The following is a 26874-nucleotide window of genomic DNA, read 5'->3' as shown; positions in this document are numbered from 1 at the left end:
GTGTGCGTCCTAGTGATTCTAATGGTCTGACTAAACACGGGTTGTGTCCAGGGTTGCTTCCTTCCGAGGGCGCTCTCCTTGGCTAGTACCCAGTTGTCTTTCCCCTGCTGGTTTACAGTCTCCTCTCTATTCACACATGGATTGAAATCTCCTTTCATAAAGATAATTGTCAAGTTGGATTAGGATTCACCCTAATGACCTCATTTCACTTAATTAACTCTAAAATTCCCAGTTGCCAGTCAAGCATGGTAGCGCATACCTTTAATACCCAGCACTGGGGAGGCAGAGACAGGTGGCTCTCTGTGTGTTTGAGCCAGCCTGATCTACAAAGCAAGTTCTAAGACAGCCAGGGCTATTACACAGAGAAACCCTGTCTTTAAAAAAAAAAAAAAGTCCCTGCTTCCAAACATAGAAAGGAGGCAATTTTAGGACTTCAGAATAGGAATTTCGGGGTGACACAATTTAACTACAACATGCCTTTTTCCCATCTATTACCTTCCCCATTATCTACAATTCTCCAAGTTCTTCCCACCTAAAGGTGCAGATGACAGCACCCTCCATCCTTGCCTCCATCTTCTCCCTCCTCTCAAAAGCATCATGAGCAATTTAGACCGGGACTTCCTTGTAGGTGGAGTTTTCCTGTCCTGACCACCTACTCCCGAATAACCAACGTGGAGATTTAAGATTACTTCTAAGTGCTCAGCAATAGCTCAGGCTTGTTACTAGCTAACTCTTACATTTTAAGTTAACCTGTATTCCTTATTTATGCTCTGCCACGTGGTGGTGCCTTTATTAGCATGACATGTTCATCTCCTGCTCCCTCTGCGTCAGTACAGGACTCTACACTCTGTGCCTTTCTTCCTCCCAGCATTCTCTCTATGTCAGGCTGTCTCACCCAATCTCTTCCTGCCCAGCTGTAGGCCAATCAACTTTTTATTACCAATGAGAACAATACATATTTACGGTGTGCAAAGATTGTTCCACAGCACATCCTAGCCTCATTCTCCTGTTGAGGATGAAGTTGAACTCCACTGACGTATGGGAACTAGAGAGAACTGTTTCTTCCCATGTTTTTTCATGCTTGAATAGATGACTTCCCGTTTTCATTTCTCTTTTCGCTTTTCTGAACTCCTAGAGATTTCGGGTTCATACCTTGGAAGTAAATGGACTGTGATTTAACTAACATATGCTTTGTTTTGACATTCTGAAGAGCTATGCAATTTGTATGCCTCTCTTTGGGGATATATCAGAGATTGTTTATTGCTTTAGGCATGCTGCCTTATTGGACCTTCTAAAAAAATTATACACAATGAAACCCCAAAGAGGTTTTGTATCAACCAAGCATCAAAGCCAGTTTTAAGGGCAGTCTGCTTTTTGCTGTGTCATGGGTTTCTCACTCACAAGGCCCTTAGGAATAGACATACTTACTCTATAAGGATTGACTGTTTTAAGATTGTGCTTGCTGATTAACTCTCATTTTATTACTTCTACAAAATATTTTAAATTATTTGTCTGTTATATAAACTGATTGTATAAGTTCTGATAGATTTATATTTAAAATTGTGATCAGTGAGTATTGAATATTTTAAAATTTTGAAGTAAACATACCTACTTAAAATATGAGTAGACATCTAAATAATCTGTCTGTACCTTTCATAATTTTTATTATTTTTTATCAATTTTGCTCAAATATTTTAAGAAACTGCTATCTTATGCAGTTTATAAATAGATATGTAAAAATTCTCACTAAACTTAGCACAGAAGTAAGTTAGGGTACCTGGAGATTCATTTGATGATTGACAGCAGGGGAGGAAAGCTGTGCATTAAGTTATAATGGAAACTCATAAATAGCTGCTATTTTACTCCAAAAAGGCTCCAAAGAGAGTCACAACAAAGTGTCTCTCATTAGCAGGAGAAGCAGTAGCAGCTTTATCTGAGTACTGGTTTATTTGCTAAGCTGAGTTTCGGTGTAAATCCTCCAAATAAGACTGTGATGTATGTACCCTTTTACTTTGGGAAAACTGAGGCTTAGCAAGGTTTGGTTGCTCGCTCACTATTTGACTTACTAATATGTTGGACTTGGAGTTTGTGACTCCATACTCATCGCTTCCACTGTGGCACAAGCTAAGGAAATTACAGACTGGAGACCTAGTCAGAAGTTACTCATTAAAACCAGGGACATACTGGGTACAGCAAACCCTTGAAACCAATGAAGCCATAAAAAGGACATTGGTCATCTGTCACTGAGTTACTTAACCTCTGTGGCCCTTAGTGTCCTCATCTGTAAATGTGAGGCTGATTAGGGTATTTTGTGTGTGCGTGGGGTTTCTGTTTAAAAAAATAAAAGAGGTGGTGTATGTGTGTTGTAACAGATATATACACACACCTATCATCCATGCTATGTATTAGAGACAGCTCTATAAGTCAATCAAGCCCTTTTGTAAAGTTGTAAACTAATAGCAAATAACAAGAACTATAAACATGTTTATGTTTTTGGCTCAGGAGTTCTACTTTTGAAAATACAGCCTAAAGAAATGATTCAAAACCTGAATAGAAAAGAATAGTTTTAATGACAGGGGGAAATAGTAAAACAATATACTTCAAGATATCAAAGGTGTCACCATTTGTATTATTGATGGGGCATTGTGTTGTTACCACATATTAACAATCCGGACTACATAAAAACTCTGGAAATATGCAAAACAAGATGGGAAGAGGGTACAAGGGTCTGCTGCAGTGCAGTCTGTTAGCTAAACATGCATGCAATGGGAACAAGGCTGGCAGGAAGCTCACACACGGGAGGAAGTCCTAGGAGTGAGGCCTTTTTCAAGCAGCTCCTACTTGAATGTTCTAGGTGACGGTAGCTTTGTGGTAGGTGTTAGGATCCTGCTCTCACTCTTCTGGGTCTAACGTCTTATGTCATCAGGGGGCACGGGCTACGTACCGCCTCATGGTCACACAGTCCCCACCTTAAAAAGCCGGACTCGGACAGCCACCCCTCTCTTCCTGTGTTTCCTCTCTCTGTTCCTGCTCTGTTCCCTCCGCCAGGCCTGGCTCCCTTCCTATCCCTTTACTTCTTTCTAATAAAGCTCTTTCTAACTCTGGTAGTCTGGCTGTGGCCCGTGACCTTTCCGCCAACCAACCAACGCCGTTCATCCTATCAGTAGGTACAGGCCTTAAGGAACTTCACAGAGCATGGTGGAAGAATAAGGACATTTCAATATTCAGTGTAAAACATCCAGGAAATGGAAATTAATATGCAAAAATATAGCTTTCCGTTTCGGAGGGGTGGGGGACAAGGACCGAGGGAGATACAGACAAATGCATAAGCAGGTCAGGTTTGAAAGGATCCTGCCTGGGAAACCTCAAAGTTGGGATGCTCTCCACACTGACCCCCACCCTGTCTGCTCAGAAGTCTGTGATAATAATAACCAAAGAGGGAGGAGGCCAGTGTCACAGCAAGCACAGTTCACTCAAGTTCAGCCAGACTGTACTCATGTGGAGCAAAGGGGAGGAAGTCTAGTCAAGCCCCGGTGAGTCAACATGTCGCTTCCCTCCGCCCTGCCCTCCTCCTTTCCCGAGGACACTTCACTGTGTGTCTGTGCGTTTGACCCTTCCGAGGAAGGGACTGTGGCTGGCGTGGGTGGGGCAAGTCCTAAGTGACATTAGCCCCTCAACAGCCAGGCTTGGGGAGAGGCAGGTAGAGCACGGGCCTGGGCAGTGGCGGTCAGTTATCTACATCACATCCACAGTCAGGTGCTGTCTCCCTGCTCTTTTTTCCACAGGGTGCTTGAAGTGTCCCAGCTCCCTCTTAGGCACCAGGAACTGTATGTGATTCTGGAGCAGTGTGAAGAACATCTAGAGTGCTCTTTTAGCAGTTCCTTAGGAACACCGACCCTACCTACACAAGGGTCCACTGTGCTTGCTCCTGGTTTAGAAAAGGAAAAGTGTCAGGGGAAGGTTAGATAGAGGAATGGTAATCCTTGATAGAATCTGCCTCTATGGCAAAATAGGCTGTAATGCTCCGAGCTAGCCTGGAGGTGTGGAGAAGAGGATGGGGGAGCTGGTGGATTTAAATAGCCATGGCTTATACAGAGTGGACAAATAAGGCCCCAGAAGGAAAGTTTGTTTAGCTCCTTTAGCTGCCCAGTGACAACCCTTCAGCAGATGTGTCCAGATCCCCCTGTTCAATAAGCTGGGAAGACCCAGATGATCCCCGTCCTCCTTCAAAACCCTGGTTACTGTTACTTCTGTCTTTCTGAACAAAGTGCCAGTCATATTTCTGGCTGCAGGACAAACACTAAGGATTGCAATTCCAGCTGAAGCTCTTTGATGCCTTGCTCTCCTTGAGAAGTCCAGTCAGAAAGTGACAGCAGGTAGATCCCCTCACACCCTTGGGGACTGCTGATTTTTACAGCCCTCCCCCCCCTTCACTGCTGAGTTTTACAGCTCTTTGGGAGTGCTCTAAATTTATCATCAGAAGATAAGAAGTGATAATTGCTCTCACTTTGCAGAGGTCTGGGAGGATGGTTAATTTGCCTGGGGTGGGGGGAAGGGGTTCAGCATCTCTCTGTTCCTCTCTTTATTCCACACCTCTCCTAAGCACTCACATTCCCCACGGTCTGCGAGTTGGGAGTTGGGGAAACAACGGTTAACTCCAGCCAGCCATGTAAATACTTTGGCACTGAAAAGGGAACAAAATTGTGAGAAAAGCCTGAAATGGGAGCTGGGACCAAGGAACCGGAAGCCTTGTTATCATTACTGTATGCCCGGCACAGTCTACATTTCGCATATGAACCCATATAGCCCAGAATCATATTATCCCACAAAACAAACAGTGTATAGGTAAGAAATCTGTGTTCTGCAGACACTTTGTTGTCTTAGCTTAAAATGTACCCAGTGCAAAGGTATCAAGGGAATGTTCGGCCTACAGAAAACCAGGCTGCTCAAGCCTCTAAGAAAGCTGGTTCCATGTTGCTATAGCAACTGGACCAGCCTCAGACTGAAGGGCAGAGTTCTCAAATTCATCTACTGCTTCCAACAGATTGACTTCTTCCAAGCCGAGTCATGTTTCTCCATCATCAACACTGCAAGCGTTATTTTCATTTAAAAAAAAAAAAGAGGGAGGGTTCAGTGTCAAGTTAAAACATTTAGACCTTTTCCCTAGTGCTATTCAATGTCTTTTTATCTCTAGAAAACGGAAGTTGTAATGGGATCCTTAGGATCCTATAGAACTTTCATTCATGCATCGACCAATAATATGGTTGGGACTTGCACCAGTGGGGTTTGACAGTAATTACACTTTGATGGCTGGAACATGACCTGTGAAATGAGTTACTGGTCTCCGTTTAACTCCTAATGGACAGCAAGCCACCTCCCTCAGAGTCGGAGCATAGCCCACCCCCCCTTTCCCGCCTCTGAAGTCAGAGTTTGGCATGATTTCTCTTGAGGGGAAATTGCAGAGCCTCCTTCCAAGCAATTATTCTTTGCCTTTCTGGGCCACGGGTATCTCTACAATTAGTCTCAAAATTCTCTGCGAGATGTGTGTAAATAACACAAACCATATTTATAGGCAGGGCCACCCTGGTGGAGAGCATGTTATCTGCCCTAGTGGGGTGAAGGGAAGGTAATTAGTAGCAGCAGGAAGAGAGATTCCAAACCACTGGAAAAAAAAAAAATCTTCCTTTACCTCAAGAAACACAGCCAATTAAGAAACGGCAGGGAGTAGGGATGTGTCAATATTTGCTGATTTATTATTAAAGTTCATTTTTATTTTATGGGATGTGCTGATATGTTTAGTTCTTTTTTTTTTCATTAACAAGTTTCTTGCTGTCCTTTCTCTATCAAGACTAAGAGAGAGGGTGATAAATACGTGTCATGAGAAACATGAGTTTGGACTGGAGACAGCTAGATCTGACAGCATATTGTGGAAATTTGTAAAGACATGAAAAGTTTCAGTTGACTAACGGGAAGTTTACCTAGGGGAGAAAGGTCCTACACCAGTGGTTCTCAACTTTCCTAATGCTGTGACCCTTTAATACAGTTCCTCATGTTGTGATGACCCCAACCATAAAATTATTTTCATTGCTACTTCATAACTGTAATTTTGATATGAATTTTGTTACTTGCTATGAAATTTGTTATGAATCATAATGTAAATATCTGATATGCAGGATATGTGATATTTGACCCCCCAGGATGGGGCCCTTTGACCCCACAAGGGATTGTGACCCACAGGTTGAGATCCCCTGACCTACACTGTGGAAGACCAGTGCTAGATGGTGATGCACACAAGAAAAACAACACTTAAGTGCCATCCTCACTAGCCCACATTCCCAGTAGAATACAGTAATGTGTTGTGCTCTCTAGGTATAGTGGGACCTGCGGCAGGGAGAAATCTATTCTGCTCTACTGTGAAGCAGTCAAGTGTTTCCTCAGGAATCTGACCTGGGCTTTATAGGATGGGTGGGAATTCCCAGGCAGATATTGAAGAAAGGGTGTTAAGAACCAGAAGTAACGCAAAGACATTGCAACTTAGGACAATCGTATTGAACAGCGTGGCCTGAAGTTTACAATAATTCTTGGAGAAAGTTGGAGCTGCGGCTGAAAGAGTCCGTGGAGTCTCTTCAGCGGGCTCTGAGCAGTGAGTCGAGAACTTTGGAAATTTTGCCACACTGGAATCAAAAGCCAGAAACTTCAGCATGCTATTTTCTAGGCAACGAGATTAGAGTCTTCTGCTCTGACCTAAGTCCTTGAAAGATCCCTTTACAGATAACGCAGAAATCTTCTGAATTTCTGTCAACATGCATCTATGAATTCTTTGGACATGTGGTAAGTGGTGTTGTAATGTGTCCTGCGCAAGGTTAAATGCGTTTGCAAAGACTGCAGCCTGAAGCAGCCCTGTGAAGATGCTGGCTCAGGGATTTCAGTGACACCCATTACATTTAGTTGCTGGAGGCACTTTTGAGGCAGGGAAAGGGCTCCTCACTGCAGGAACACCTCCACAGCCTGAAATCTGTCTTCTGTCCCACAGGAGCAGCAATGGAAACCTGTCTACTGCAGCCTCGCTGCCACGTGCCTCGCGGGCCCTCTGATTGAGAAGCCAGGAGGGAAAGTAAGACTGTTTTCTTGTCTTGTTGAATGGTGCAACGTGGGCAAAATGGTCTTTATTTCTTTTGGTCTTGAGGTATTGGGGGAATTGATCAAATCCATTTCATAAGCGTAGTTGTTAAAAATCCTGCACTGGAACTCTTTGGTTGCTACTAGTAAGACTTGCCCTTGGCAAAATGTTGGTCCTGACAAACACTGCTTGGAGTGGCCCAGGCCTCAGCATCTGCCTCCCCTTCCATCCCAGTGAAGCCTCCTCACCTCCTTCAGTCTCCTGAGCTTCCCAGTCCATCAGGACCTCTTAGAAAGATGAGGGTACATTTACAGTCACAAGGTCTTGGTGTGGTGTTCAGAAACAATTCCTTGTGTTAAAATATGTGTCACTTAAGCCATGGTGTAGCATAAAGATATTGCCTCTAAAAGGTGTGTATGTCATAAGCTGTGGTTCTGGCCTTGGAATCAGACTCATCCAGGGGTAGATGCAATGGGAAGACTGGGGGCTTTCTGGAGTTGTACTGGTTGGGTTCAAATCCAAGCTTTAGCCTCCACTAGCTCTAGATTTTGAGCAAGTTCCTGTTAAAAGAGACATCAGATACCAGGCCTGCTTTGTGGAGCCATCACAAAGGTGAAATATTAATACAAATCCGCAAAGCCAGAGTTTCTTTAAACTTGTCTTGTTTTCCCTCTATCCAAGTATGGGATGGGTTATGCCAATGAAGTGACCAAACAAAATGAAAAGATAAATAGTAAGTGTGGACGAACCACATCTCCAAATGGCGTAACTGGAGGAACTGGAAGACAGCAATACACTTTAGAAAGGTGAAGTGAGCCAGGCGGTGATGGCGCACGCCTTTAATCCCAGCATGCAGGAGACAAAGGGAAGTGGATCTCAGTGAGTTCGAGACCAGCCTGGTCTACAGAGTGAGTTCCAGGACAGCCAGGACTATTACACAGAGAAACATTTTCTGGAAACAACAAACAAACAAACAAAAACCAGAAAAACAAACCCACAACAACAACAACAAAAAAAAAAAGGAAGAAAGAGAGAAAGGTGGAGAGCACTCTACCGAGTCGTGGGCATTTTCCAGGCATAACGTCACACAAGGGGAGTGATGCCCTGGTTCCCACAGCCTTGCTGTCTTTAGCTGTTGAGATGCGTCTACACACTGCACACAATCCAATGCCTAGAATGAAGCATAGTCTCTGGAGAAGAAAAAAATATATACATAACAGTTCTTGAAATGGCATCTTTCAGAGATGCATATGGGCAGAGCCAGTTCTTAAACATTTTATAACAAAATAGGTCTCTATCCCTGCAAGCTCGCGGTGACTTTGCCCGAGCATGCGCATCTGAGCCTGGGGTCGTCTCTAGTGTGAAATCCCGATGAGGAAGCCCGCCTCTGACTGTTTGGTCAGCGGTCTTGACATCGAGCAGACGTGGCAGGGAACCTGCCCAGCTTCCTGAGACTGTGTTTGCTCAGTGTTCCGTGAGGTCTGAACTTCCCCCCTCTGCTGACTTCAGTTCAGTGAGAGGAGTTTCGTTTGTCCCAAAGATGAAACCAGCCAACAGACAAACACTGCTCGGATGTCACAAAACGTGTTGGCAACCATTTCGGTGGCCATTTCTTCACTCAGCTGCTGTCCCCTCCAGTCCGTAGACTCTTAATAAACAACCGCTTAGCCTGAGGAGTGGGGCCTAGGCGAGCCACCAGAAGTTCATGTACCTCAAAGAGGTCTCTCCTGACTATCCGGAAGGGGCTCAAGCCCTGTCTGGCACTCTGGGTTCAGTGATGTGGTTTCTCTGTGTGGACCTCACGTTTTTCCTCACCTGCTATTCAGTGAGCAGGTAGATTTCTGTGTTTTCTCAAAACCGTTGGGTTGAGATGGACCCTAAAGGACATATTTGTTCTCCCTTTTCTCATGGCCCTGGCTTCTGGGCTTGATACAGTTGGTGTAAACTACTCCAGTAAATTTGCTTCTCAATCACTGTGATGTCCATGTACCTGGTGGGGGTGCAGCGGGGAGATATAGGACCCTGAAAGCATAAGCAGAGTTCAGCCTTCAGGAGCCAACCTGATGGCTAATCTGCTCAGAATCCAGCCTGCCTTCCTCACTACAAAAATCTTTCCTGTGGGTGGAAGACTGAAAACCAGACCTCGAATGAAGTCCAACCACCCAAACGAAGCCGTCTCAACTGAATTCAGGACCAGTGTTTCCTTGCTGGAGAGAAAGTAGGGTCTTACAAAGATCCCAGCTACACAGAGAATTCCAGTGTGAGTTCATAACAGAAAAAAGAATATCTGGGAGCCAACTCTAACAAAACAGCGGAAGGATAACTCTTTTCCTTAATGACTGTGGTTGGAGTAAAGCAAGGACACTTTTGGATCCTGGCTGGGAAAGAGAAGCCAGGAAAATCGTTGTAGGCAGCAGGCAAGCGAGCCAAGAGAGTATGTGAGTGTTCTTCTGCAGATCAAGGGGAGCTGGGTGTTTAAATTTTCCATAATTAGAGTCAGTGCCTTTTGGGTGGAACACTCAAAGTTAGGGAAATGGGAATGCAAATGTTAAAAATATGCATCTCGGGGTTTCCTGGGAATAGCCTCGCAGCCTTGTTTTCCTTCTTTGCAGCTGCTTGGGGATCCTGTTGTGAAAGCTGGGGCTGAACTCAGCGCGGCAGATCCCACAGTGTTACAACCAGGGGACTTTCCTGGGTAACCTGCTCTCTCGAGGTTGAACAGAGCAGAGTACTTAAGAATAGTTGATGGTAAACGTGCTATTCCTCAAAGGTTGTTCAGATTACAGCAAATGCACACACACACACACACACACACACACACACACACACACACACGTATGAAAAGATTTTTGGCTTTAAATAAATTAATTAGAGATGGAAAGCAGATTGTTCAACAGGAATTAGACAGTGATGGCAGAGATACAAGGACCCAGCGGTAGGTAGCATTAAGGGGTGGGGGCATGAAACTCCACTCCCCAGATCTTTGAAAATTCCTTCTAGTGATTCTAGAAGTCATTGTGCAAATGCCTTGGACGCCACAACCCTCACAGGCCTTGGGACACGAAAGCAGACAGAGCCATTTGGATTAAGGACTGCCCATGACCATGGCGAGGCCAACCTGCCTTTCTCAAAGGAGTTCAGGTGATAGGTAGACATGTCTTGGCTCCCAAGAGACCTCCCTTGAAGACACAATTTGATGGGGGAGGAGAAAAAAAGAGGTTGAGCGCGAAGGGGAGAGTGGTGTTATTAAATGGAAGGGCGGATAAGAAAGTAAACATGCTCCCTGGGCCTTTTGTGCTTCGGGGTGAGTGGAGGGGAAACTGAAGGAGCCAGGTGGAAGTGACTGGATAAACAGCAGATAAAAAGAGAGGGACGCGGGACAGCAGAGCCAACAGTGCTGCTTCATGTCAAAGCTTGGCGTCTGTGGGAAGAAAGAATAGGGGTGTCCTTTTCACAGATAAAATTGTTCTTACTAAAGGACATTTAGCCTCGTAAATGAGGGGCGTGGTCTTCTATGGCAAACCCTTTCCTAATCGTGATCTGTTGCCCAGGTCCGGGTGAACGGCACCCATTCTTTAAGTGCTGCAGAATTTTACATTTATTACTTAGGAGTTTTCAATGACCCAAACAATTGGAGGTGCCAACCCCAAAACCAGTCTGCGCTCTACTACTGCTTAAACAAAAACTACTTACAGGCGTGGTAGTTCTTAGGGGAGCCAGCCATTCGATAGCTATTGTTGTAGAGGATCCTAACGTCTCTATATAAGAATGCCTGATTTTCTTTTTTATGCATCTGGCTTCTGGTCACTGAGGCAAAATGAATTAAGCCAAATATTTGTCTTCTGGGAGTTTCTGTGACAAGAAGGAAATCTTCAAGTTACCAGGTCTGTTTTCTTCTGCCTCTAAAATAATGGAGGTTTTAGTTGGGCATATGTCCAAGAGTACATTCTTAGCAGCATTTAGACATGGCTGTGCCTAGATTACGACCAGTGGGAAGTGAATGGAAACAATGTTTGCAAGTCTTGTCCCTGTTGCTGGGTGTGCCTTATGGATGAGGCAACCAAAGCTGGAATTGCTACACTGGACTGAGATAGGATAGCAGAGGAGCCACATTGGAGACCTAGGACCTCCGACTCTGTGGAGTCTGTACCTGCTTATACTCGCTTAAGACAGACATTGCCTTCCATCTTTTTGGCACCTCTGCTCTTTGGGAGCTGGTCTTGTTGCTGCCATGGTGTGGTATCCACATCAGTAGTTACCTAGAGCAGAGGAGAAAGGAGCTGCCTGCACTATGGAGACATTCGGAGTCCAGTGCCGGCCAAGCAAGTACAATGCCTGAGAGGTAAAGGAATGAAGAAACTGAGTTGTGACCATCTACCGCCTAAACCCAGCCTGGGTGGGGACAGAGAGGTAGAGAGGCTAACATTGACCTCTGAGAAAGGGCGATGAGGAAGACCGTGTCTTTAAGCACTGAAGGGAATAAACCTGAGTATCTGGATTCAAAGACATTCCCAGAACTGAGGCCAGTAAAACTTATTTGAAAATATGCAAGAACTGTAGTAGATAAATGGGCACAGGGTCCAACTGTGATCTAAATACATATGTTTCAGGGCTAATGAGATGACCCAGTGGATAAAAGCACATGTCACCACACCTGAGGATCTGGGTTTGATCCCCAGGATCTACATGGTGGAAGGACAGAGAGGACTGACTTTTGCAAGTTGTCCTGTGACCTTCACGTGTACACCGCATGTGCGTGCACATGTGTACATATGCACAGAAGGAACAAGCAGGTATATTTCATGTTTTGAGTGCTTATGTTTACACACATAGATTAATGCTGACTTTAGTCTTTAGCAGAGACTTTGCTCTTTTTCTGCTGTGGTTAACGTACAGACTCACAAGGAGAGGAGAATGAGTGGCAGGAGATGCCTGATCCTAAAGGGGACATCACCCCTCCAAGGTCAGGGATCATCTAGAAGAGGAGACATGGAAAAACAAACAAACAAACGTAAGCTCCAGAAGTCGGAGAGAATGCTGAGAAGCAGTCTCCTGCATATGATGATGTCATTGCATTCATGGACTAACTGCCTCTGTGCTTACTTGTACAAGATGGGCCGGTCACCATTTTCTTATGCATGGGGTGGGGGTGGGATGACACAGGACTCAGGAGGCTCCTGCCGAGCTACCATTCACTGGGGTGCAATGGGTGGTTAATGGGTGCTGGGGAAAGGGCGACACTTTTTTTTTTCAGTAGTGCTGCCACCGAGGAGTTGCCCATGTCCCAGTAAGTAACCCCCGACTCATGTTCCTGCAAGCAGCTCTAATTAAGCTCAGTGGGTCCCTCCTCCTCCTCCAAAAAAAAAAAAAATTAAAGTAGGAGAGGGTTTGTTTGAGAAAGAGAGGATTTCAGAAAGAGAGTCAGTCAGAGAGGATCACAGGAGGGGATGAAAATGCCTGGAAGCTTGGTGTACACAAGTGTGAAATTTTCCGAGAATTAAAAAGATAGAATAAATGTTTTAGGCAAAAGCAAAAACTAAAGCAAAGACTATAGCCAGAGCAGAGCCACTGTCTGCTCTGTGGTCTCTCTGTTGACTGCTGCTGCCTCTAAGTGGCTGTCAGGACTTTGGGAATGTGCTGTGGTCTTCAGCTCTCCGTTCGCTAGGACAGGCTGGACTGTGGCGCACACACCCCGAGCCCCAGCATTGGTTTCCACTCCATCCATCAGGGTTCTCCGGGAGAAGGAACTGTTTCCTCATAGTCTGGAACTATGTTCCTTTAACATTCAGGAGCACTTTCCATTTTACCTTCCTAATTTAACTCTCCAGAGTGTCGGCTGTTACCACTACCATACAGTGGAGCCCAGGTCAGTGGTTTTTTATTCATTGGACCTTTGCTCAGAGCCCTTGGCATTATGGTGTGGCCAGCGGTAGTGCCTGTCTGCTGTGGTTCAATGAATGAAGCTGTGTGCCGTTCACTGGCTATCTCGGTGTCATCCCTGTTTATAATGATGTTTTTAAAGTTTTATTTTCTATGTTGTAGACCTACTGAAGAGAGGGTATTTTTTTAAAACAAATGCAATTAGCACTTTCCTATAAATATTAAATAATCAAGAGTGGGAATATATAATCCTGAAATTTATATACCCGGAATCTCACCAACACCTAGCACACAACTGGAGCCACTGTTCATCACATTGGCTTGGCCCTCCGGAGGTCATCTGGGAGGAAAGCATAGTCTAAGAGAGGAGGGCAAGGGGTCTGACCTCCCCTCATTCCTCACAGACAAGACAGTTCTGACAGCAGCCTCAGGAAGAATTCAGGAGGATTTTTTAAAAATTTAACAAGAATGAGTAAATCAATGACAGTACAATTTACATCTTCCTTTAAGTCTAAAAGTACCCAGTACTAACTCTAAGAAGCCACAAAAAAGGAGAGAAATATGAACAGTTGATACCTATAGATTGTTAAAACTATTTGGTGATTCATAAAATTCCTTACTTCCACAAGCATGTTGATGTCTACACACAGTAAAAATGAGAAATGATAAATCTGAGACAGATAAATATGTCTTTTCTGCTTTTGTGTTACTCTTGTCTGTAAAGGTTAAACTATGTAATACAACATACATGGGCTAAGTGTGGGCACTTAGCCATACACACACACACACACACACACACACACACACACACACACACACACACAATCCCTACACCCTTGCTGTTGTGGAATGCTCCATTATCACAGGGCACAGCGTCATATTTGTACTGTACAGATGTTGTTTACTCTCTCCTTATCTCCATGCACCAGTACTTTCCATTAGCAGTGCCTCAGCTTGTCTCTCCGAACCCAGCTGAAAAAAAAAAAAAAATCAAGCGCAGCTTTTGTTCAGTAGCCTGGCTCACATGTTACCGAGAGAAGAGGAAACTTAAGTTTATGCTACCCACCCTGTGTGATGCAGCATGCTTCAAACAGGATTGCTGGGCAATTTGGTCCCCGATGATAACAGCAATAATAGTTGCTCTAATGGTGGCCACTGTTTGAGGACTCTGTGTTGTACACTAACGTAAGTTTTTATAGGCAGTGTGTCACTTAATTATTTTACAGATGAAGCCTAGAGGATAAACCGCTGCTTCAAGGGCACAAAACTAATAAATGGTAGTAGAGATGGCATCCAGAGCCAAGCATGCTGACTTCAGAACCTGTGCCTGACCCACCTGCTGGAGATGCTGGTGACATTTAGACCACCTTTTTCCTGTTGAAATAAAACCGAAGTTTCCTAAGAGGATACAAGAAGGATGAAAGGAAAAGGGGGGGAAAAGAGTGCGACCTGTCTGATATTGTAGGTCATTCTGGTTGCCGTTAACCTACCTTAGATTTTCTTTTACCAAGTGGCCCTGGTTATAAATAGCAATGCTGCACCAATGGGAAAGCTCTGTGAGCACGCAGAGTTAGGCCGAGCCTCTGAAGGCAGCTGCTTTGCAAAGAATTTTAAAGGGAGTTTGAACAGCAGTAATGTCACCATGAGGTTACTAAGATCAAAATATTCAGAAGTATTCCTCAGAAGCGCTTCCATATATTTAGATGTCCCAGTTTATCTGCTGTGGGAGAAGGAGGCTTGGTGCTCACATAACCCATGAGGCTATGCATTTGATGTTAAGAATATTGACATTCCCAAGGAAAAGAGTCAAAGTGGTATTATTAAAGATCATTAAGGTTCAGTCTAATGAAGGACTCAAAACAAAGCCAAGGGTGGAGCTGAGATTTCCACTCACCACTAACGCTTGTTAAGTTTTGCATATAGGTCATTTGGATGCCTGTTAAAATAAATGAGTATGGATGAAGTGAACAGAGAACAGATCTCGCATAAAAGTTTATGGTCTGGAGAGTAGGCAGGTAATTAAGGTGCAATGAACTCCCCAATTGTGTCTGTTTTTAAAGGTCATTTCCTGCATTTCATGAGAGATGGAGAATTACTTTTGGTCCCCATAAAACATGGCTTGTGCCATTATGAACATTTCTTTCAGCCCACCTTGTTTTAAGGTTGGTTGATTGCATGTCTGTCTCTTTCGCTGGCTTGTAATATCCTTTACTACTGGCTGGGATGGGGCGGAATTGTACCTTATTTCTTATTTATGTTCCCAAAGCACCAAAGGCAGCACTATCTGGATAGTAGCTGCTTGTTAAGAAGAGGGAGTGGTCGAAGAAGGATTCTCACGTTACTGAATCTGTGCTCTGTGTTTTCTGACTCCTCAGGCTAAGGATGAGTTTCATTCAATGCCTTCCACATGCCTGTAAGGAATTCCTCACTAAGAAAACCCAACTCTACTTAATAGACAGCTCCTTACTGAATGATAGCTCATTGGCAAAAGTCAGAAACCTCCATTTCTCTACTAAGGACTTTTTAAGAAGGCAATTGGGAGTAAGAGCCATTATGTTGAGATTAAAACAGGATAGAGAGAGAAAAAAGAGAAAAGGGGGATTGTTCTCATTAACATAAATGTTTTCTTTGCTGCACGAGAGCATCTTGGCAGAAGAAAACCCTAACTGCCAGAGACAAAGATCACACAGTCCGGTTCCTCACTTCCTAGTCTTCCACAGGACCTGACTCAGTTGGCCTCTATGCCAAGGCTCCTCCTTCTTTGGCTTTCGTGAGCTCAGAGCCCTCCACTTCTCATCCAGCTGTCTCAGTCTGTCTTGAACCTCCACAGCATCTCTGATTTGGGGTCTCCCACTGTGCCATCTCGGCACTCCGTTTTCAGACAGTCAACTTTGCTTCTCTGAGCAGATTTCTTTACTCTACTGACTCATTTTAGTCAACACTTCCAAACAAAACTGGTTAGCTCTCTTTTCTTTCTGCCTCCCTATGGTTCAAGTTCCTCCCCGTACCCAAGAATTCAAGCTGGACACTTGGCCATCATCCATCATTCCTCCCTCCTGGACATCAACTCTGCCAGCCACGACAGTCAGACGATTCTGTATTCTTAGCATCTCATCCTCCCCTTCTACTTGGTTGGACTCTGACTGGGGCCTGGACCATATCTCATTTGCATACTGGATCAGTTTACTTGACTCAGAAGTGGAGCCGCTTCCCACTGGTACTCCTGCGCTTTTATGGATGTGCTCTCACCCACACAGCATGCTGCTGCCTTGTGCTGGTCCTTTCGCTCACTCTGGCTTGGTTCTCTGTTCCTCTCAAAGTTCTACCTCTGGTCCACCTCCGTCTCTTTTCCTTCTCTCCTGCAGTCGCTCCTCCCAGTGAATCTGCAGTTCCGTGGTGGCATTGCTGTCACTTGTTGCAGCCTCTGGGCACTGGAGAATCTTTTGTGCGTGTCAAACGTGTGGTGCACGCTAGGCACCAAATGACCCAGGACCCCTCTTGTGCCTATGCATTGTGTCCATCCGTTCACTTCACTCCAGGCCCAGAACCCAGAGCTCATTCAGACTTAAAATTCACATCTCCTCCTGTCTCTGGTACATTTTGGGATTCTCTCCACTACAGTACCAGACCCAGACCCTCAACCTTAATTAAAATACTTCTTTTCTATGTAGATGATTAATGCCTATTAATGCCTATTATTATGCTGGAACTCATTGTACAAAAAAAAAAAAAGAAAGAAAAAAGAAAAAAGAAAAAGGCAAGATGATTATCAGTTACAGGCCATAAAGACAGATGCCTTGACCAATGTGAATTCCTCTCTATTACCTCCTAACAATGAGATAATTGAGGAAGATAGGCATATTATCCAGTTGAGGTGATTATACCAGGTCTGTTTTATTAAATAGAATTGCAGTGGGAGTTCCAGCTACCTGCTGTGCCATTAGCAGGAGAGGATAGTTGTGGAGAGCCCTGGCAGGTGCAGGGTGTGTAAAGAGATGGAAAATGTGAGTGACTGGAAGCCGAGACTGAGATCTGAGATCAATCACAAAAGAAAGTTCGGCTTCTTGTACCTAAGAAATGCAGGCGTTCTGCTCAGCAAGGAGAAGTGCGAACAGAAAGGAATTTCTCACATAACAATTTAAGCATGGCATAGAGAAGAATTGAAGGTATGAAAATCTGCACTCTTCAGTTTTAGTTAACACCTATATTATAAAGGCAAGCTTTAATTTCATCATATTAAAAAAAAAAAATCTCCGCCGGGCGGTGGTGGCGCACGCCTTTAATCCCAGCACTCGGGAGGCAGAGCCAGGCGGATCTCTGTGAGTTCGAGGCCAGCCTGGTCTCCAAAGCGAGTTCCAGGAAAGGTGCAAAGCTACACAGAGAAACCCTGTCTCGAAAAACCAAAAAAAAAAAAAAAAAAAATCTCTGAAAGGACTGGAGAGATGGCTCAGCAGTTGAGAGAGAGTGTACTGCTCTTGCTGAGGACCTGAGTTCAGTTCCCAGCATGTATGTCTGGCAGTTCACAGTTGTCTGTGACTCCAGTTCCAGGAGCGTTCAACATTTCTGGTCTCCATAGGCACCTATACTCACATGAACACACCCACACACAGATGGACATGTAATTGAAACTAATAAAAATCTTTAAAATTTTTTCACATATCTTAATTTATCTCACCATGAAATAATGCTTAAGGCAGGGAAAGGAAAAACTATAGTTATAAAGTGAAGTTTTACCAAGTGAAATAGGTTAATATTACTTGGTTGATAGCCCTGAGCATTTTGAAAAACACAAAGTTATTCAAGTCTTAAAGGATATAGAAGAATTAGTCTGTGTTCGTAGGTAATTGAAATGCCACTTCCCATCTGATGTTCAGTTGTATGCTACAAATATCTGCCACACTTCCTGTGAATATATCCAGAGAGAGATAGAGCTTTCTGTCTCCTAGGTAACTCATTCTATAATACTAAAGCTCTCGATATTGATAGTAAGCAAAATTCATGGAATGCTCGCTGTGTATGTGCTACCTCTGGGCTTTTTATCTTTCAAAGTCCTAGTTAGTATTAACCAGGTTTGTAAGAGGGCCTGTTGTTATGTGCATTCTACAGATGAGAAAACTGAGACTTAGCCGTGTTAGGCAACTGGCTCAATGTCATATGCTTGTGTGATAAATGTACCATACAGAGCAGAGGAGCTGACTTTAACTTCATGGCCTTAATCTTAAGCAGCACAGATGATGTGTCCTCTCTAAATCAACGTCTTTCCCAGTGCTGACCTGAAGTCACGGGTCCTTGTCTTCAGTGAGAGGACGTGCAACATGTCTAATCCTTTTTCACAGCACAGAGCACAGTACTGTAGCCCTCCCTCCACCCCCACAGGGCTTCTATGGAATGTAGGCTTGCGTCATCTGCTGTCCTCCCACGTGACGTTCAGCGTCCGACTCTGTTCTCTGACAAATTCTATTTTCGGCTCTTATATGATCAGCACATGATAAAGTTACATTTTATGTAAAATTAGCTTTGATGGAAGTGTGGAAACATAAAGTTTAGTCATACCCTTGTGGTCAAACCACAGCCACTCTGTTTTGTTAATGAGTTGTAGCTCTGCTGGCCTATATTCACACAACTGTTTGTCTTTCACTTGAATTTAGAATTTTTCATGTAATAATACAGCTATGGTTTATCATATCATGGTTTGTTTCTCTAGGATGCTGAACTCTCTTGTAATCACAATTCACTGTTGACATTCTTCAGATTTCTGTATCTAGTCATGTTCACCCTCCATTAATCCACTGCAAATTTAGTTGATTGAATAACCATTTTGCCTATAGTTCTGTGTTATATCCACTAGGTTGGGTCATTTCAGTGGTTCTTGTGAACCTGTGTGGATCAGCTTCCAGGTCAGAAGAATCTCAGTGGAGATGGCTAGTCTTTCATCCTTCCAGGAGCTAGTGTGGACTTAAGCACATAGCAGAGGATGGGTCTTATGCAGATGGAGTCAAGAAAAACCCATGAGTCCTAAGCCTCGAGCAGGTACATCATCCTATGCTCCGTGTTTTGTTAAGCAAAGTTGGCAAATACTGGGGAAAAAAAGCTGGAAGCAGACTCATCCGATGAGATTTTAAAGTCATTTTAAATGTTCTACATATTAGAAGGCATTAAAAGTCACTTGCAAGGTCACATCATTTGTCATGCCATTGAAATTCGGCCTTAAATACATCATAGGAATTTCAACTGAGAAAGCTCTAAAAATAAAGGCCCATGTTGTCCTCCAGGTTTGTGCCTGTGGTTCAGTAAGACAAGCCAAAACAGATCCAGTGTAAGAAATAAAAGAAAAAACCTACATGCCAAGTTATGACATTCTTTTTAGATTAAAGGGCAGAAGGGTTTGTGGGGATCACCAGCCCAAAGCTGCTTACAGATGAATTATATTTGGGCTTGGCAGGAAAACAAAAACCCAGAAAGCTAGACCAGCTATTGGGAGAAAGAAAGAGAAAGGAACAGAGATGAGTGTGGATCAAAGCAGACAGGTGACAAAATATAAAATATACTAACGCTGATAAAGATGTGAAGGAAAGAAAGGTGTGTGGGGATATAGATGTAGAATTTGAACTAGGTGTGGTGGTGCAGATCTGTAACCCCAGTAATTGGGATCCTGAGGCAGGAGGAATAGGAGTTTTAGGCAAGCCTAGGATGCAGAGAGTCTATCTCAAATCAGGAAGGAAGAGGAGGAGGAGGAGGAGGAGGAGGAGGAGGAGGAGGAGGAGGAGGAGGAGGAGGAGGAAGAGATTTTAGGCAGAAAGGAACTGTAGATGTTTCTTGAGTGTTGTCTGTATGTTTGTTTTTTGTTTTAAATGATTAAAATTGCTTCAAGGCTAGCCTCACATTAACCTGAAGGGGGCATATTTGGAGTTGGAAAAGCCATTCACAACAAAGCCATCCCGTCTACTTTTCTTAATCAAACCAAATGTCTGATGACCTAAATAATTACCCAGCCAGAAAGTTTCATTTCTGCTACTGTGAAGAAGGCAGACGCGGCATTTGGAAAGAGGTGGACATGTTTTTCTCGAAGAGAAACAGGAAATGTAAAGACTTCTGCTTTAATTTGAGTCATTATATCATGTGTGCAGACTTTTCAAGGTTATTCCCTTCAATGGCAAAATGATGGTTTGCAGAAATAAAAAAGCTGGCATCTTCATGATTTTTTAAAATGGACCAATTTAACTAAACCTAGAGTCATCACAAAAGTAAGTCTTAGTGTGGATGTGCACGTTGTTAGAGGGACATAGAAGCCCCCAAGTCACCCTTCACTCTGAGCCCTGTGTGCTTTCTGCACATAAGGATCTCTCTCTAGTATCTGTCCCTACACAGAATGCCAAGGATGGCTGGGAGATTGCTGAATGATTAGCTGAGAAGTGTTAGGAAGTCATTGTACTAATAGATGTAGCCAATGATTATCTATTAAAACTATTGGATCAGAGCAGGCGGTAAAACTAGACAACTTGGCTGAAATACACAAGACTCTGGACTCCTCCAGCCCCACAAAAAATAAAGTTTAAAAACGTGGAAGTAGATATTTTATCCTACGTTTGCAGGGTGTGTGTGTGTGTGTATGTGTGTGTGTGTGTGTGTGTGTGTGTGTGTGTATGTATGTATGTATGTATGTATGTATGTATGTACAGACAGGGTAGGAAGAGAGCCCAAGCTGGGGAGTTTGAGAATTTGGTAAAGGCTACATGTAATTGGAAATATCTGAAACCATCAGCCAAATCCAGGAAGTGGGATATTCTTAAGAGCAAACCCCTAATTTCTTCAAAAACAACAACAACAATAATAACAACCAACTGGCCTAGAATAGAAAAGAGTGGAGAAATGAAAAGGGTCTATCAGTTAAATTCTGCATGTTGATACCATTTAAATCTGTTTGGGAAAACTCAGTTCTGAAATGTCACTAAAAACAAACAAAGAAAAACAGGCCCCAAGATGACTCAGTGGTTGAGGCAGTTGCTGTGGAAGCCTGATGACCTGAGTCTGGTCCCTGGAGCTCACAGAAAGAGGCAATGAGAGAACTGAGCTCCCCTCACACATGGGGCTCATATGCACTCACACATACATCGCACACATAACAAAACCACTAGCTGAGTGGTGGAGGCAGCACTCGGGAGGCAGAGGCAGGTGGATCTCTGTGAGTTCGAGGCCAGCCTGGTCTACAAAGAGAGGTCCAGGACAGCCAGAGCTACACTGAGAAACCCTGTCTTGAAAAACCAAAAACCAAAACCAAATCAAACCAACAAACAAAAAACCAAGCGAACACTGAGCATGAGTAGATATTTCTCTGGAAGAATTATTGCTAATGTGGTAGATGTGTTGGTTACTATTTTAGAAGCTCTTGTCAGCTAGTGATGCATTATGAAGAATTTATTTGCGCCATGATATTTTGTTTGAGATTAACTTTAAAATTGCTTCAGCAAAAGAACAATGGGAAAAGGAGAGAGAATCAGATAGCAAGACTTGCAGAATGGGGTAGAATGTGGTTCAGTGGGGGAGCACTTGCCTAGTATGTGAAACCCTAGGTTAGATCCCAGGAACTGGAAAATAAAAATTAAAGAATTGCAGAATGTTGATAATTATAATTATATATGAATGTCTGAGTTTATTGTGATAGTCTTGCTATTTTGTGTACACTGTGTATGTTTTCTACACACTGTGCATTTTTTATACACATGGAAATATCCATTTAAATTATTTGAAGGTCATTGAAAAAAAAATGCCACAAAGTAAAAAGTCAATATATTCTATTTTACTAAGAACTTCCAAGCCTTCTTTAAAACTTGAGGTCCTTCCACAGTTCTCTAGGGAGGGGACAATGCTACCAGAAGGAGAAGCTTGGGACCCTGACATAACTGCATAAGCCTGCAATCACAGCCCTTGGGAGGCCGAAAAAGGATGGGGAGCTTGAGGCCAGCCTGGGCAACATAATTAGTTCTTGTCACAAATAAACAAACAGATATTGCTAATAAAAACACTTTCAAGAGCCCCCTTTAAAAAATTGATTGGGCAAGATACTAGTTATAAATACATATGTTTATAAAGAATTAAGATCCAATTTTATATGCATACTCATTCAAGTTGATAAGAAAAAATACTTAAAGCAACAGCTAAAAGGTACAAATATATAATTCAAAAAGGCAAATGTAAAAACACTTAGGATATTCTTTCAGAAATAATTGGAAAAAGCAAAGTGAATTATTTGAAACTCCGAACTTGAACTGCCCTCTAGATTGTACACACCTTTTTTTTTTTGCTCTGGAAAATAGTTATTTTCTGTGATCAGTAGAAAAGTCTTTTTAAATAGTAGCAGCCTTTGAATTAAATACCAACAAAGTGCCATGTGGTATACAGTAAGGATTATTTTTGGAAAAAATTTCTAACACTTCTCTAGGCTGATAAAATCCTGATGAAGACTCTCTGCCGAGGCTGAAGGAGTGTGTCAATTGAACTCCAGAGTGTGGGTGTTTCCAGCGTGTTGACAGTGTTCTTAATCTGGTTGTTCTTTTATAGCCACTTCTTAGGGCTTATAAATTTTATTCCCTTTTTGGTACATATATTTTATACGAAGAGAAAAATGTTGGTTTAAAAGAAAAAGAAAAACCTCCAACTGTGTTCATGTGTCTGTCTTGAGTGGCTTTGTGGAGGGTGATGCCCAGGCCCCAGAGCGATTAGAGAGGACATCGTGACTTACCATGGAGTGTACTGACCCTCATGGGCTGTACCTAGAGGAACAGATTAAAAACTTTTCTGAAACACAGCTAGGCTGTGAAAAACTTCAGGTTCCTAACTTTTGCCATCTATTTCTAGGAATAAGGAAGTCATGACCGAAACACAGCTGTCCTTTATATAAGTGTTTCAATATTTATTTCAGTGTTATTTATAATGACGGGGGATTAGAAATGATGAAAAACTGTCCAGAATTGGCTACTGTGAAAATAATTCAAGCCAAGAGTAGGTTGGGTGGTGGTGGGTGGGGTGGGGTGGGGTGGGGGGCTTGACAGAAAAGCTTTCCAAGTGAAGACCTCTAATCATGTCTGCTGTTGGGGTTCCCCATCGGCAACATTGACTCTTGGGGAAGTGCTCTATTCTAGAATAGTCCAAAGAGTGGAATATCCAAGGGAAATCCAGGACTCCCCAGAAGGTTCTTTTTTTCTTTCTGAAGTCCCATCCACACGGGATATTTTTAATGGCCAGAAAAACCCTGCAAATACAACACATGAAGATACTTCCGACCAGAGTTTCTAAGATGAGGCTGGCTCCCAGATACCCATCTAAGAGTGAAGAGATTTATTCTTAATTATTCCTGTCTTCCTACCTTGTGAGGATGGGGCCAGGAATAGAGGAATTGGTGGTTTGCTTACCCCTATCTTAAGAACTCATCCAGACGTGTGCTCCACTGTTAACTGCCAGCTTGTGGTCCTGCTGCAGTTTGGAACTGATGTGTCCAGAAAGCTTACACAACCACAGTGTAAAATAAGTTATTTTAATATTTTGTTAGTACCAACTGCATCATGCTGTTAAGTAAAGGTAAACAATTACAAAGAAAAGCCCCAAATGTCAAAGAAAGATGTGATATAATGAATTGTCTCCCTTTCTTTTCTTTTTTTTTATACAGATCTTACTATGTAGCCTTGTTTTGCCTAAAACTCACTACCCAGTTCCAAGCTTGTGTCAAACTCAGAGATCCACCTGCCTCTGTCTCCCAAGTGCTGGGAATAAAGGCAAGAGGAATGACACCCAGTTCTAAGCATTACCATTTATAGCAAATACTTTTCCCTGAACCCACACAACCTGCCTCAAGTTCTATAGTTCCCTTTCCCACTTTTCCTAATCTCCCCTGACTTTATTAAATCACTTTATTATATTTTTTTGTTTGTTTGGGTTTTTGTTTTGTTTTGGGACAGAGTACCCCTACATCAGCTTGGCTGCCTGGGAACTCAGTATGTAGACCAGGCTGGCTTTGAACTTCTAGAGATCCACCTGTCTCTGCCTCCCAAGTACTGGCATTAAAGGTGTGTATCACTACGCCTAGCCAAGAGTATTATATTTTCAAGAAAAATCTCTTTGTCTCTTTTAAGAATACAAGATTTACTCTTTAGGTTTTATCTGTGAGCTTCAGATACTGACTACTGACAAATAGGAGTAATGTGGTTATCTGCAGTCAAATTTGGATTTTTTTTGGCTTATAAAAGAACCAGTCTTTGTCTGATTGTGAAAGTAATAGTCCCATTCTTCCTCCTTATGGTAACTTGAAAATCTTAGGGACACTCAAGGAGGAAATAAAAATTTCCACAAAAATGACCACAGTGACTGTTTTGACACATTTCTTCCCACTTATGTATACATTTGTGTTACACAACTCAATTTTTCAACAAGGGCGGTTTCCTTTCCAGTGTGTGTCCCTCCACATTACAGTGTGACTGTTTTAAAATGTCACTGAATAGATTTCAAAATAATGTTTTAATCACTAATATGTGAGCATGTTACTATAGCTTAGTTATTTTTAACAATAACTGATTCTGAACCTTTCTCTATTTCTAACTTTCATCATTATGGATAGGGCTAAAATAAACAATGAAACTTTTATCCAGAGCTGTGTGTTTGTGTGATCACCCCTGAGAGTAAATGGCGTAGGTGAGAATCAGCATTTCGTACAGAGCCTAAATTGTATTTCAGAAATATATAAGTTATATATTTCTTCTGTCTGTATGTTGACTAGCATCTTGTAAGGGTGCCAACCTGGTGGAATCACTATCAGCATCAAGTATCACCATTTTAATGTTGGCTCAGTGTTTTTATTTGTATTATGTGTTCACCAGTGTTACTGACTTTGTTAATTGTGTGTGTTTGTGTCTTTTTTGTTTTGTTTTTTGTATTTCTGCTTCTGTTTAGTGTATGTTTATATCCTTGGTCCATTTTTCTATTTGAATCTCAACAACTCTGTTAAAGGTTTTCTTAGAAATGTGACAATGAGGCAGGAGAAATATAAAGCTTATATTTAATTGTTGGATTGTATAATGCCTCCCTGTTCCCTACTCTCTTTACTTTCCTTGTTTTTCTTTTTGTACTACCACCCTCCCTCTCCCTCCCCCGACCCTCTCTCTGTGTATTGTTTGGCCATGTCTATGTCACACTGTACATGTGGAGGGTAGAGATGACTGTATAGCATCATATTTACATGTGGAGGTAGAGATGGCTGTATAGCATCATGTTTACATGTGGAGGGTAGAGATGGCTGTATAGCATCATGTTTACATGTGGAGGTAGAGATGGCTGTATAGCATCATATTTACATGTGAAGGTAGAGATGGCTGTATAGCATCATGTTTACATGTGGAGGTAGAGATGGCTGTATAGCATCATATTTACATGTGAAGGTAGAGATGGCTGTATAGCATCATGTTTACATGTGGAGGGTAGAGATGGCTGTATAGCATCATCTTTACTGTCCATGTGGAGGTAGAGATGACTTATAGCATCATGTTTACATGTGGAGGTAGAGATGACTGTATAGCATCATATTTACATGTGGAGGTAGAGATGGCTGTATAGCATCATATTTACATGTGGAGGTAGAGATGGCTGTATGGCATCATATTTACATGTGAAGGTAGAGATGGCTGTATAGCATCATGTTTACATGTGGAGGGTAGAGATGACTGTATAGCATCATATTTACATGTGGAGGTAGAGATGACTGTATAGCATCATATTTACATGTGGAGGTAGAGATGGCTGTATAGCATCATGTTTACATGTGGAGGTAGAGATGGCTGTATAGCATCATGTTTACATGTGGAGGGTAGAGATGGCTGTATAGCATCATGTTTACATGTGGAGGGTAGAGATGGCTGTATAGCATCATGTTTACATGTGGAGGTAGAGATGGCTGTATAGCATCATATTTACATGTGAAGGTAGAGATGGCTGTATAGCATCATGTTTACATGTGGAGGTAGAGATGGCTGTATAGCATCATATTTACATGTGAAGGTAGAGATGGCTGTATAGCATCATGTTTACATGTGGAGGGTAGAGATGGCTGTATAGCATCATCTTTACTGTCCATGTGGAGGTAGAGATGACTTATAGCATCATGTTTACATGTGGAGGTAGAGATGACTGTATAGCATCATATTTACATGTGGAGGTAGAGATGGCTGTATAGCATCATATTTACATGTGGAGGTAGAGATGGCTGTATGGCATCATATTTACATGTGAAGGTAGAGATGGCTGTATAGCATCATGTTTACATGTGGAGGGTAGAGATGACTGTATAGCATCATATTTACATGTGGAGGTAGAGATGACTGTATAGCATCATATTTACATGTGGAGGTAGAGATGGCTGTATAGCATCATGTTTACATGTGGAGGTAGAGATGGCTGTATAGCATCATGTTTACATGTGGAGGGTAGAGATGGCTGTATAGCATCATGTTTACATGTGGAGGGTAGAGATGGCTGTATAGCATCATGTTTACATGTGGAGGTAGAGATGGCTGTATAGCATTGTGTTTACTGTCCATGTGGAGGTAGAGATGACTGTATAACATCATTTTTTTCATTCCACCACGTGGGTCTGGGGCTTGAACTCCGGGGCTCAAAAGAAAGTAAGACACACCATGCATGTGTGAGTATGGGCTCCTCAAGGGAGAGTCACCAAAGAAAATTTTATAGTAGTAAAAAGCGATAACTAGCTCATAGCTAACTGTGGGATACAGGAGACAGTTCTATTGATCTCTAACAAGACAAGGATGTCTATGGAGAACACTTTATACACATACAGAATGTCTCTTAGTCTCTGTATCATTAATCTGAAT

General features: G+C 42.7%; 1 protein-coding gene across 5 annotated transcripts in view; it reads left to right on the top strand.

Moving 5' to 3' along the window:
• Positions 1-26874, top strand: part of Rasgef1b (RasGEF domain family member 1B) — a 525136-nt gene that overhangs the window by 359366 nt on the left and 138896 nt on the right. For all 5 annotated transcript variants that reach the window (XM_052735442.1, XM_052735443.1, XM_052735440.1 and 2 more), the window contains one exon: positions 7034-7114. In XM_052735442.1, coding sequence (XP_052591402.1) covers positions 7034-7114 — 81 coding nt within the window. The remainder of the gene's footprint in view (positions 1-7033; positions 7115-26874) is intronic.

The sequence above is a fragment of the Peromyscus californicus genome, unplaced genomic scaffold (assembly GCF_007827085.1).
Source record: "Peromyscus californicus insignis strain IS unplaced genomic scaffold, ASM782708v3 Scaffold_13__1_contigs__length_99412109, whole genome shotgun sequence".
Lineage (NCBI taxonomy): Eukaryota > Metazoa > Chordata > Mammalia > Rodentia > Cricetidae > Peromyscus > Peromyscus californicus.
Note: the sequence above shows the minus strand (reverse complement) of the source record. Positions and strands in the feature narration are given on the sequence as shown.